The sequence below is a fragment of the Vitis riparia genome, chromosome 8 (genome assembly GCF_004353265.1).
Source record: "Vitis riparia cultivar Riparia Gloire de Montpellier isolate 1030 chromosome 8, EGFV_Vit.rip_1.0, whole genome shotgun sequence".
NCBI classification, from domain to species: domain Eukaryota; kingdom Viridiplantae; phylum Streptophyta; class Magnoliopsida; order Vitales; family Vitaceae; genus Vitis; species Vitis riparia.
This window is the reverse complement of record NC_048438.1, coordinates 4,335,979-4,346,905: the sequence shown is the minus strand read 5'-3', so window position 1 is coordinate 4,346,905 and position 10,927 is coordinate 4,335,979. Positions and strand designations below refer to the sequence as shown.

The following is a 10,927-nucleotide window of genomic DNA, read 5'->3' as shown; positions in this document are numbered from 1 at the left end:
AAGTTTTAAATCCTTCTCATCTGCTCTTGGTCACTTTCCATATCCATATACAACTCTCTATACTCTTTCTTCTTACAAAACACATTAATTGCCATACAATATAATGGATCCTTATAAGTTAGGAGTCTCCCCAAAGTTTTCATGCAGTCTTTCACTAAGGGTCTTTCCAAATTCTTCAACACATTCATTATTCTATTTATTTCTTCTTGAGTTTGCTCTTTCTTTCATTTCTTATATTTTTTCTTAGAACCTTGCACTTCTTCATTAGTATTTCTTGGCAAATTCTCATCTTCCTTTAAATTAAGTGAGAGTTTCACTAAGCATAGATGTATAACATATTGATGATTCCTTCCTCAACCTTAGAATTTATTACTCATTCAAAGCTTCAATTTTTACTCCAAACAATGCCTCTAATTCATCATCATTTGTTGATGATTTAAAACAGAATTGTTTAGCTTTTGGATATTTCTATTTTATAAGATAAACAATGAATTAGTCACACATACATATAAAAGAGAATCATTTTAAAAATTCACTCCAATCCATAAGAAAACTACTTGGAAATATTCTTCCCATCTTTCAACCGACCAATCAAATTTTTTGGTTATAGAGTAGTAACCATTTCTTGTCAATAATCATCAGTTTATTGAAAGTGAGATATCGCCTTTTCATGTAATCGTAACTGGTCTTAAGTTGTTTTGAAGTATGGTGTCTTCTAAGTAACTTATCCAATTCTTTAACAATTTGAGGCCAAAAACTGGGTTTTAAACCTTCACTTAATCCAAAGCCTCTATTTGCCTCTTGAAGGCAAAGATTAATAAGGTGCTTTCTTTGGGTGAGACCAATCCAATTTGTCCTACTAGTTTCAACATTTTGACTCATTACTGTACAAAAAACCAATATTAATGATTAGTTTTTATTTTTCAAAAATAAGAAAGCAACATAAATTCAACCCAACATGCTACTATCCAACCAGGATTGCACAAAAAAAAAAAAAAAAAAAAAAAAAAAAAAATAGTAATAGAGGACAATTTGTGTGAAACAACTAGAAATTTTAATGAACACAATAGTGGCATCCTAGAAGAAAAGGGGAGTCTAATAATAGTAATCTTTCCAACTAGTAACAACTACACTGATACTAACATGGGCAAAGACTGGATTGATCCTTGAAGAACTCATCTTTCCAAGGCAAGTAAGAAATCATACAAGCATATAAAGTATATGAATTAAATGACATTATTATAGTAATTATATGGATAATTAAAACATGGAAGCAAGTAAAATATCTTAACTACGTACATTCACAAGAAATTTATAGTGTTGGTAACCTTAATTGGAAACTAGATTTAGGTGGAAAAAGAACCAATTATGACAAAAAGATCAAGAAAGAAGAGAAGATCAATGTGAAACTCTTATTCTACATCATGTGTTTCTCTTAATTGGCTCTTGACAAAGACAAAGAAAGTAATTAGAAGTTATAATAGAGTAGAACAATTGGATCCATGACTTCATGAAGAGTTTCTAATTAGGTCAAAGTGAAAAGCTGCAAACATTTAGGAAAGAAAGTAAGGATTCTCTAGAGCCACATTTCATGACTTGTAGACAAACTAACATAAAGTATGACATCATTGGCCTAGGCATTAGGATCTTATTGAAGTCAATATAATCATAGACACACTAATTAACCTAGTTGGTAGGATATCTCTACAAGAGAAATAATAAGAAATGTGAGAAATAAAAAGTAAATGTTCTAGGCAATGACTCAAGTTTGTCGATTCAATATATTGAAAATTCTAATTTTCATTCTCCATTTAATTCTAGAATTCTTTACTTAAACCAGTTGCTTCATGTTCCATCTATAACCAAAAACCTATTGAGTGTGTCTAAATTTGCAAAAGACAATAAGGTTTTCTTTGAGTTCTATCCTAACTTGTGTTTTGTCAAAGATTAGGTTTTCAAATAGGTTCACATGCAAGACAAACTTAAGCAAAGTCTTTTTGTTTTTGATACCTCTAATCTAAAGGTTCCTATTAAGAACTTACAATCCAAAACTTGCAGTATTTCAAATGTTCCCACAATTTCATCTCCTTGTTGATTTTTTGCTCAAGTTTTGAACTCGACTCTACCTGCTGTTCAAAAGACTAATGCACAAAGTGCTTAAATTTCATGTAAATCATCTTCTTCTTTTGATGTTTGGCATGGTAGGCTAGCTCATCCCTTTGCTAAAATTGTATAGGATGTGTTTCAATTTTTATTCCTAATAAAATTCCACATTTCTGTTCAGCTTGTTCTCAGGGAAAATTCATAAATTTCCCTTTGGTCTTTCTAACATTCAATATTTAAAACTATTGCAACTTATTCATTCTGACTTATGGGTTCCTTCGTTAATGTAATTTTCAAATGAGTACTTCTATTACATGCATTTTATAGATACATACTCTAGGTTTACTTGGATCAATCTTCTTAGAAATAAATCTGGCGCTTTCCAGACTTTCCTTAATTTTCAAGCTCAAGCTGAACTGCAACTTGGCCACAAACTCAAGACCATTCAAAGTGATTGGGGTGGTGAATATTGAGTGTTTAGTGATTATCTCAAAACACGAGGCATTGTACATAAAGTTTCTTGCCTCCATACACATGCACAAAACTTGGTAGTTGAGAGAAAACATCACCATATTGTAGAAACTAGATTAACACTTCTAGCCAAAGTCTTAATGCTCTTAAAGTATTGGGATGAAATTTTTAAAACTACTGTTTGTCTTATAAACAAACTTCCAACATCTATTTTAAACAATAAAACTCTTTTGAAAACCCCTAGTTAAAGCCAAACCTGATTACATGTTAAAATCTTGGGTTGTTCATGTTTTCCTCATACTTTACCATTTAATAGACATAAGTTGCAATTTAATTTATGTGAATGTATATTCCTAAGCTATAGTCTCAATCACAAGGGGTATAAATACTTAGATCCTATCGACAAAATTTTCATTTCCAAGGGGTGTTGTATTTGATGAAACAACCTTTCTATTTGCTAAGTTTGCTCAACATTTAGATTCACAAGTCAACATCATCTCTTCTACTTAGTCATAGTCCTTTGTTTTAGCTCACATTTTATCTTTCTTTCAATCTAACCCAAGTTTTCATGTTCTTGTTCAATCAAAGGCTTAAAACTTTTCTTTCTCTCCATTTCTTCGTATTTCCAAGAACCAATCTCATACTCCTGAATTCCAAAGTGAAAAATGATTACAATATGATGTTTTTTCCAAAAATATAATTTGTTGTAATAAAAAAATTTATATTGCTAATGAACAACTAGTTGTGTAAGGGTTCATTTATGGAGTTAGAGCTAATACTCATGGTATGATGACTAGCTTCAAAAATGGCATCTTTAAGCCCAAGGTTCTTGTAGCTACAAGAGAACTAGACTCGATAAAGGAAACTTTAGCTACTACACCTCATTAGAAGAACTATGAAAGATGGATATAGGACATTAATGAACAATTAAACTTGGTTTTTGTTGTCTTTACCTTCAGGAAGACAAGCTATTTGTTGTAAATGAGTTTTTAAGATGAAAAATGAATTCAAATGGGATAATAACAAAATATAAGACTTGATTGATAGTAAAGGATTTCATCAAGTAGCAGGCTTTAATTTCAATGAAACCTTTAGCCTTATGGTTAAACCAAATGATAGTTAAAGTAGTTCTTATTAGGTTTTAAGCCTTGTATGGTGAGACATGTTGCAACATTTTGTAATGTCATGTATGAGTCCTACTTATTCATTGGTATCATGTGCATTAGTAGTTTCTTTCTTTCTATTATTTTAATGGATACTTGGCCCAATTAGTTCACATAAGGTTTTTACATTCTCCACAATGAAAAATCTTTTAATATGAGAAGCATGCATCCATAATCTCTAAAGTGATGTATTAATATAAACTTTAACTATTATTGGTTTAACCATAAGGCTAACATAATGATGTAACAAGGGAATATGTTGAAAGAAAATATATAGTGAGTTCTCACTAACATAATGATGGATCTTAACACAAATTTTAGGATATGAAACGTTTGATGAGTTGCAGAACTGCATTCCCAGCTTCTGAGTAAGGGTCATTAGTGAAGAAGCCATGTTCTTTTCCTTCAAACTCCACGTACCCAATATCTTTCTTCATCTCTTTCAACCTCTTTGCATAGTGCTCTGCCCTATCTTTCAGTAGTTCATTTCCACCTACCACTACCAAGATGGGATCAAGCTTCAGTGGTTCTAGGTTTGGGCTTGCAGGGCCAAATGGATTTGCCAATGGGTGATCTTTTGTGCCGCCTTCTGGTATTGATAGTCTCCAAAACCTGCACACCATGTTTTAATTAAGTCTTGTCTTTTTGTTCTACTTGATAATTTATTTTTATGAAGTAAAGTAAAATATATTATTATAATTTTTTTTGCGGAATAATATAATACCCTAATAAAATTTTTAACTTTTTTCCTAAAAATTTTAATTTTTGAAATAAGAAATGTTTGGCCCCATTTTGAAAAGAATTTGTGGCCCATAAAAAGTATTATATTATAATTAGAGTGTATTTGGTAGTAATTTAAAAAAACGTTTTTAATCATTTTAACATTTCAATAATAAAAATTTTCAAGTATTAAAAATATTATAAGCGTTTTTTAAAATCACTATCAAACGAACTCTTATAGTGCATTTGACAGTACTTCTAGAAAACGATTTTAACTTAAAAGGTGTTTCTAAGAAGCACTATTAACCTTTTAGAATACTTCATAAAATTATTGTTAAACACATTTTTAGAATATATTTAACGGTGATTCTAAGAAGCACTATTAACCTAAAAAGTGTTTTTTTTTAAACAAAAAGAAAATTAAGTATTTAACGAAATTTAGGAAATACTTTTAAAAATATAAAAAATTACTTATAATATTTTTTGCAAAAATATTTTATAAGTGATTCTTCTAAAAACACTTTATGAGAAAATATTTTTATAAAAAATATTTCAAATAAAAATATTATCAAACACACTTTTAATCATTGATGACTCACATACCCATTTTAGGGTTCATTTTTTGAATCTCACTTTATCAAAGGAGTGATATTGTTGCATACCTAATAATCAATAGTTTAATTGGGTTACAATTCAAATAAATTGTCATGATACTCTAATCATATGAAGCACATTAATAATTAGTTATACTTCACTAAAAATCACATGTGATATGTATCATACTATTCATTTCTTAAGTCATCATATTCCAAAAGTACATTGCCTCATATATATATACTTAATTAATCATTACTATAACTGAAAAAGCTACTATTCAAATGGTTTCTTAATCATAATGTTAATCCAACATCATGAAACACAATAATAACACAACAATAATTAGCTTTATTACTTCACACAAAATTATTAAAAAAGTCTACTCCGAATCATTATGATAGTTTTATTATATCTGTCTTTTAAGTTATATGTTTAATTAACTAAATATAGTATAACACACAAAAGAAAAAGACAAGATAACATACATATCGTATCTGAAATACGATATGACATTTAATTGATAATAAAACAGGAGTAGATAATTTAAAAATAAATAAATTAATTGGTAATAAGGATAAGGTGATATGATATTTTATTAATAAGGCCACTAATTTTATAAATTAAATATGATGAACAAAATTTTGAGAATCAAAGAGGTGCCTCCATTTGGAAATTTCACACGAGATTTTGGGCATGTCACCTATTTTATTCCCAAAGGGTTGACTAAGAAAAACTGTAGAGCAGGTGGAATAATGCGTACTCTACAATTATTTGAAAAGACAGACCAATGTGGAGGCTATATCGAGCCATAGTGGTAGATGACTCTTATTCTATTACAAGGGGTTTGAAGTGTTCACATGTCATTTTCAAAACTTTTTTCCTAACCAAAATTTCAATCACAATCCAAGATTCCTATGAATGATTTTCCATCTTATGCCTTCTTTTATAAGATGGTGATGTTACATTATTTAAGATGCCCAATAACTTTTCATCGTTTTAGTAGTCAATTTTTTTATTATTTTCATGGGTCATTATTCCATTCCAATTTGGTGCACCACTAAAAACTTATGGACCACCTCTCATATGGATACCTTTTTTTTTGTCATCCTTGTGTGATACACGGGATGCGAATGACTTATGCATAGTTGAATTGGACACATGAGATTCTCTTGCTTGATAATGTAATAATTACTTTTAATCTCTTAATTTGTTCATTTTTTTAGGTTTAACTTTTATTTAATTATAAATATCTTGAAAGCTTTAAAATTTACTTTGAATTTAAAGTTTCTTTTTATCGGATTTTTATTTAAATTTGGACAAATTTCAAATAACATATCCAATAATTAGAAGAAAATTTAGAGTATAAGTTGAGTTACAAATTAACGTTAATTCATTAAGATAGAATCATATATATATATATATATATATATATATATATATATATATATATAGTCTTGATAATGTAATAATTACTTTTAATATCTTAATTTGTTCATTTTTTTAGGTTAAACTTTTATTTAATTATAAATATCTTGAAAACTTTAAAACTTACTTTGAATTTAAAGTTTATTTTTATTTGATTTTATTTAAATTTGGACAAATTTCAAATAACATACCTAATAATTAGAACAAAATTTAGAGTACGAGTTGAATTACAGACGTTAATTCATTAAGATAGAATCATATATATATATATATATATATATATATTAAAATATAAAACTTATATAGCATAATATAGAATTTAATTTATATCTTTAAAAATATTCTCGACTTTTCAATCTGATCATCAAAAGAGATATTTAAATTCTAACATTTGAGGTAGTAACCATTTTTTTAGATCTCAAAATTTTAAAATGTTTTTAAAACTTTTTCTTTTTTTGTTTAATATGAGCATCTAAAAAGTTCTTTATAAAAATGCAAATATTAAAATATAAGATAGGTAAAAAAAAAAAAAGAGAAAGAAAAATGGACAAGAGGCTTTTTACAGCAGAGTAAGATACCTGTCAAGGATCGCCAAATTCAACATGGCTTCACTTGGACCCTCCTCGGATCTTGTTCTCACACTCCCACCAAAAAAAGGCGCCATCAACACATAACCTCGTACACGAACCGGCTTCAGCTCCGGCGAACCGGCCCCCAGTTGAACCGCCAAGTGGTGTGCCATGTTCCCTCCGGACGAATCGCCCACTACAAAAACCCTCTCCAAGTCTACCCCTTCACTCAGCCATGCTTCACAGTTTTTAGATAAAGCCTGAGTCTGCAGCCACTTGAGCGAGGTCCAAGCATCGTCCATAGCTGCCGGCAGCCTGTGCTCCGGTGCCAGCCTAAAGTCTGGCGCCACGACAAGGGCATGAAGCCCCGAAGCTAGCCGGAGGCAGCAATTATGGCAGTTGGGCCACGTGCGAGAGCCGACGCAGAAGCCGCCTCCATGGAGGTAGTAGAGAATTGGGAGCTTGGCAGTGGCGTCGGACACTGCCGGCCTATAGAGTCGGAGGTGGAGATTGTGGTGTTTGTCGAAAGCACAGTCTTTCCAGATGACGGAGCCATCGTCGTGGACAGGAATGTTGAAGGGTAGGGTAGCGGACCGGAGAGTGGAGCCATCACTGTAGACTTGGAGGACACCTTGGAAGTCTTCTACTACATAGGGAATGGACCCCATTTCAAACTACACTCCCTCCTGGTGAATTATGTGTGTGATGGATTAGGAGATTGTTGGGTGATGGAAAGCCGGACGAAATGAGGTGTATATATAGAGGGAAAAAGAGAAAAGCATTTAAGATGTTACAGGTAGTTTTGTAATCTTGTGAAGGTGTTATGGAATTTTTCTTTTTTCTTTTTATCAAATGTGTGGGTTACTGTTTGTTTTGAGTCATCGTACTAATCTAAATCAAGGTTCAAAATAAAATAAATTATGCAAGAAACCTTTTTCAAGGTATAAATTAAATTTAAAAGTCAATACAATTCAATTCCCTAATAGACCACTAACGAAAAGTATAAACAAATGAAATTGACTTAGAGTCTGTTTGACTGTAATTTTAAAAAACGTTTCTAATCTTTTTAATATTTAAAATTTTTTGTCTTTATATAAACTATTAAAAATATTATGAACATTTTCTAGAATTACTAAAAAATGCATTCTTATAAACAAATAGAAAAATATCATCTTTCATTGAGTTTGTGATGCCATAGAATAGATGGAATTGAAATATAATAATATTAATTTATACAAATATAGAAAAAAAGTGCAACTCCATGGCAGTAATGCAATTTTAGTCAAAACCAACTCAAGGCCAAGCTCCTTTTTTTTTCTTTAAAACATAAATGGCTCATTCCTTCTTCCATGGAAAATGGAGAGGGGCTTACTAGAGATGCCTAGAGTTTTGTTGCATTGTGGTTGTGGCAGCTGGGTGACTGAAAAGATAATAATCAATAGGAAGTGACCGCAGTGGGAGAAAGGAGAAGTGAATGTGATATCAAAAAGATCCTTTGTCCTTATCCTCATAGGCCTCTCGAGTGAATTCGAATTATGCTCCTGTCACCTAAGTGCGGTATCAGTGCGCATGATATATTTTTAGTGAAAGTATTTTCTCTAAAAGTGTTTTTAAGAGAATCATCTATATTTTTTCATAAAATATTATAATTGACATTTCAATATTTTAAATAATTTTTTAATATTATAAGTAATTTTTTTATTTTTAAAAATATTTTCTAAATTTAATTAAATACCTAATTTTCTTTTAGGTTTAAATCGCTTATTGCTTATAGTCAACCCTCTTAATTAAAGATCCACATTTTAGGAGGGAAAGTGGGAATTTCTTAAAAGTTCCATCTCCAACATTGACTTCTATTTTGTCCTCTTTTACCTTCTTCTCTTGCTTGTTGACATGTCTATATGTGTATACACATCCTGATTTCACATCCTGATTTCTTGGTGAGAGGGTGGGTCACTTGCAAGTGGTAGGAGTGGCCCTTCCCACCCAATTGTTTGTGGGTTAGCTTGGATTTTGGTTGGATGAACATGCATGCACACAAATGCACCCACATGCACACACATTGTATGTTTCCTCTTTTATCTTTACATGTTGATTAGATGTGACAATGAATGATGACGTTAGAAGCTTTTCAATGATCGAACCAGAATCTCTTATGTTAAGCATGAAGAATAATGCAACCTTAATGATTATAGGTTGAAATTTTCAATTATCTTCATCAATATGATCCTTATCAAGATCTCTAACCACAAGCTATACGCTATAAATCAATTAACCTATCTCACAACTTAATTTTTAATCCATTTTTAGCCTCACAATTTTCAATCATACCATTGTTAATGCAAGCTTATGGGTTGATATTCAGAATCACTTCGAAATTCACCACAATATGAAGAACATGGATTATCTGAGATGATGTCCTCCCAACCAAACACAATGCGCATGGATTGATCTGTTACATCAAATTTTCACTTAATCATAAGATTGGATTTTCAAGAACCTCAAAAACAAAGAAGAGAATGTACGTACATGTTTTTTGCCCGGTAATTAGTAGCTCAAAGTTCATGGTCTGGAAGAACACCTTATGTTGCCTATTGGGCTGGGAGTGCACTTAAGCCAGCACTAGTAGCACAAGGCTAGTCAAAACCCTTCTCCTTTGTCTACCAATGCATGGGTAGTACACCTAATACATGGCTAGTAGCCCAGGACATACAAGATACTAAAGTATTTTTTCAACACTTTTGACTTGATCAAACATCAACCTAAACATGATCTCCCATGCTTAAGCTGTTAGAACATAGTGGTTGAAAATTATCCTTGAACTCACGCAGACAAGAAGACAAGAATAAGAATGTAGGAAACGAAGAAGTAAACTTATTGGGTTCAGGCTGATGCGTTAATCATTGCCTTAGAGAAGATCCCAGCCCCACTAAGATATCATCTTAGTGTAACAGGATCCATCATAAAGCTTTGCCTCCAGGGTCCTACAGTCTACTACCCGTGATAATGCACTTCAACTACAAGCAACTACTACAGTCTTCTAGTACGTTCTCAACAATATCCGCTCTATTCTTTTTTTTTTTTTTTTTGGAGAGGGCGTTTCTTTCTCTTTTTTATTTTTTTTTATATATTTTTATTTCCTATGAAAATGAGTTCTCCTTTGGCTTTGAGAGTTTAAAAAATATTTATTTTATTTTATTTTTTAATATGGAGGAACATTTCCACTTTATGTAGAAACAAATATTGATGCTTGGAATTGTATCCGTGACAAACGAGAGCTCGAAATTTCCTTCTACCTTTTTTTCTTATCGCACTTCCAATATGGGGTACCGACTCAAGTAATTTTACTTCAATCCCCTGTGGATTGCATGAATTAACTAATGCAAAAAAAGAAGCATAATAAAAAGAGGAATTCGAAAATTCAATGCATCAAGTTCCTTTGGGCTATGAACAAGTCTTAGGATAAGTTGTGAACGTGAAAATGATATTTTTATGAACCAAATATATTTATTGTCGATTAGGAAACCACTTTTCAGACTATTTTCTCTACTCATAGCTATGTAATCAAAATGGTGTGAATAGGATATGCACCCTACATGGATATGCTCAAAGCCTTGACTTACTCTATTCTCCGATCTTGGATCTCGTAAGATGCATGCATACCATTTTTAAGGCAATTTAGATCTAATGCACAACAAAAAGGTATCATTCAAAAACCATAATAGAAGTAGTTCAAGAGATTTTGAGTTATATATATATGATGTAAATGTTCTCAAATCAAATCCAATTTGAAGAAGAGAGTCTGTAAGCGTTGTAGATCTTGTAGATCCAATGATCTTTCACCCACTATCACTCCTTCCACGAATCTTGAGACAATAT

At 31.3% G+C, this 10,927-nt stretch overlaps 1 protein-coding gene across 1 annotated transcript; it reads right to left on the bottom strand.

The window, feature by feature from the left end:
* Positions 1 to 3,938: 3,938 nt before the first annotated feature.
* On the bottom strand, positions 3,939 to 7,763 carry LOC117921069 (probable carboxylesterase 15). Its single transcript, XM_034838848.1, has 2 exons — positions 7,058 to 7,763; positions 3,939 to 4,349 (listed from the first exon to the last, which is right to left on the bottom strand). The coding sequence occupies exons 1-2, from the start codon at positions 7,714 to 7,716 to the stop codon at positions 4,055 to 4,057; spliced, it is 954 nt and encodes a 317-aa protein (XP_034694739.1). The 5' UTR covers positions 7,717 to 7,763; the 3' UTR covers positions 3,939 to 4,054.
* Between the last annotated feature and the right edge of the window lie 3,164 nt (positions 7,764 to 10,927).

Bases quoted from the DNA above. Each gene is read 5' to 3' on its own strand.
- LOC117921069 (XM_034838848.1), bottom strand. From the start codon at position 7,716: ATGGGGTCCATTCCCTATGTAGTAGAAGACTTCCAAGGTGTCCTCCAA. The intron at 4,350-7,057 runs GTATCTTACTCT...CATGGTGTGCAG, and splicing joins AATTTGGCGATCCTTGACAG to GTTTTGGAGACTATCAATAC.